Source organism: Octopus bimaculoides, chromosome 1, assembly GCF_001194135.2.
Source record: "Octopus bimaculoides isolate UCB-OBI-ISO-001 chromosome 1, ASM119413v2, whole genome shotgun sequence".
NCBI classification, from domain to species: Eukaryota; Metazoa; Mollusca; class Cephalopoda; order Octopoda; family Octopodidae; genus Octopus; species Octopus bimaculoides.
In genome coordinates this window covers 130,255,117-130,257,473 of record NC_068981.1, presented here as the reverse complement: position 1 = coordinate 130,257,473, position 2,357 = coordinate 130,255,117, and the positions used below count along the sequence as shown (strand labels likewise).

Here is a 2,357-nt window from a genome sequence, read left to right as displayed (position 1 = left end):
TACTAAAGCAGTGAGTTGGCAGAATCGTTAGCATGCTGGGTGAAATGCTTATCAGTATTCCGTCTGCTGCTACATTTTGAGTTCAAATTCTACTGAGGTCGACTTTGCCTTTCATCCTTTCGGGGTCAATAAATTAAGTACCAGTGAAACACTGAGGTTGATGTAATCAACTAGTCCCCTCCCACCAAATTTCAGGCCTTGTGCCTTTAGTAGAAAGGATTATTATTATTATTTTTATTAAGGTGGCAAGCTGGCAGAATCGTTAGCACATCAGGCAAAATGCTTAACATTTTGTCTGTCTTTATGTTCTGAGTTCAAATTCATCTTTCATCCTTTCTGGGTTGATGAATTAATTATGAGTTGGACACTGGGGTCAATGTTATTGGCTTACCTTTCCCTTGAAATTACTGGCATTGTACCAAAATTTGAAACTATTATTTTATTATTATCATTATTAAGGTGGTGGGCTGGCAGAATCGTTAGCATGCTGGGCAAAATGCTTAGTGGTATTTTGTCTGTCTTTATACTCTGAGTTCAAACCCTGCCAAGGTCAACTTTGCCATTCATCCTTTTGAGGTCAGTAAAATAAGTACCAGTCGAACACTGGGGTCGATGTAATTGACCAGCCCTCACCCATCAAATTCAGGCCTTGTGCTTACAGCAGAAAGGATTATTATTATTATTATTATTTATCATTAGTATTATTATTATGATTATCATCATCATCATCATTATTATTATTATTAACAACAACAGTACCTGGAGGCAGTGATGGTCCAAGTGGTTGCTTAATTTGTTCTGAAAACTATATCACATATAAGAACTTTGGAGATCAGCCTGACATTAGATGTCCAATTCCACGGAGACGAGTAAGAACATTTTTCTTTTCTAGCATGAACTTTTGTGTAAATTTTGTTGAAATCAACCTAACTTCCCTGATTCTATGATCGAAAACATCTCATTTTTAAAATGTTTATAATCAATTAAAAACATTCTATAATAATTTAAGGGGGTAATTTTTTGTCCTTTCAAACATTAGCTAAATAATAACAGTTATTTGACTAAACCTTACAAGTTCTGGATTATTTTAAAGCTAAATTGAAACACATAAGTAGTGTATTTTACTTCATCAGAAATATGGCCACAAAAAGGTTAAATTTTGTTTTGTTATTCTTTTATTCTTTTACTTGTTTCAGTCATTTGGATGTGGCCATACTGGAGCACAATATTGAAGTGTTTTTGTCAAACAATTCGATCCAAGGACTTATATTTAAGCCTAGTACTTTTTCTATTCGTCTCTTTGCTGAACTGCTAAGTTATGGGGATGTAAACATACCAACACCAGTTGTCAAGTGATAATGGGGGGGACAAACATAGACACACAAACATATATATATATATATACACACGCGTGCACACATGACGGGCTTCTTTCACCTTCCATCTACCAAATCCACTCACAAGGCTTTGGTTGGCCTGAGGCTATAGTAGAAGTCAGTTACCCAAGGTGCCACACAGTGGTACTGAACTCGGGACTATGTGGTTGGGAAGCACGCTTCTTACCACACAGCTATGCCTTGAATCTCTATTGGATACTTTCTGATATTTTGAACATGACTATAAATACTGTTTCAGCAATGGGCAAGTGTCTTCTGCTATGGCCTCAGACTGACCAATGCCTTATGAGTGAATTTGATAGATGGAAACTTTGTGGAAACCTGCCTGTCACATGGATATCTGAATCAAATTGACATGTTCATATTATACAGCTATATTTTTAAACTAAAGAAATTCACATTTTATATTAAGGGTGTTCTGTAATTTGAAAAAGTATAAAATATTAGTTGAATAAACGCAGAAAACTACGCATGTGTTATCTTTTCAGCATTTTTCTGATAGAAGCAGAATGTCAACTTGCTTCTCTTTTCCTATGTAAGTGTTACATAACAACGTAAGATTATATCTATCATGGGTATTGCAAATTGACAGAAACTTAATCTAAGCATATAAGTATTTATTAGCATCTAAAACTACATGTTATCAGCTCTTACTGGAAAAAAAATTGTCTTTGTGGCATTTTTATTGGAAAAAATGCTAATTCCGACAGCAAAAGTCTAAAGCCTATGATGTCATGTAGTTTATATTAATTTTACAGAGCATTAGAGGAATGATCTTATGAAAAATAAGTAATATAGTTTCAATTTTGTTTGCTATAATTTTTAAGGGAAGCATTACTTCTCTTGCTTCCATGGACTGCATCATCATCATCGTTTAATGTCCGCTTTCCATGCTAGCATGGGTTGGACGATTTGACTGAGGACTGGTGAAACCAGATGGCAACACCAGGCTCCAGTCTG

The 2,357-nt window shown here is 35.1% G+C and overlaps 1 protein-coding gene across 1 annotated transcript in view; it reads left to right on the top strand.

Moving 5' to 3' along the window:
• Positions 1 to 2,357, top strand: part of LOC106867716 (splicing factor 3B subunit 3) — a 60,067-nt gene that overhangs the window by 18,440 nt on the left and 39,270 nt on the right. Inside the window, exon 7 of the mRNA XM_014912674.2 lies at positions 757 to 869. Within this exon, the coding sequence (XP_014768160.1) occupies positions 757 to 869 (113 nt within the window). The remainder of the gene's footprint in view (positions 1 to 756; positions 870 to 2,357) is intronic.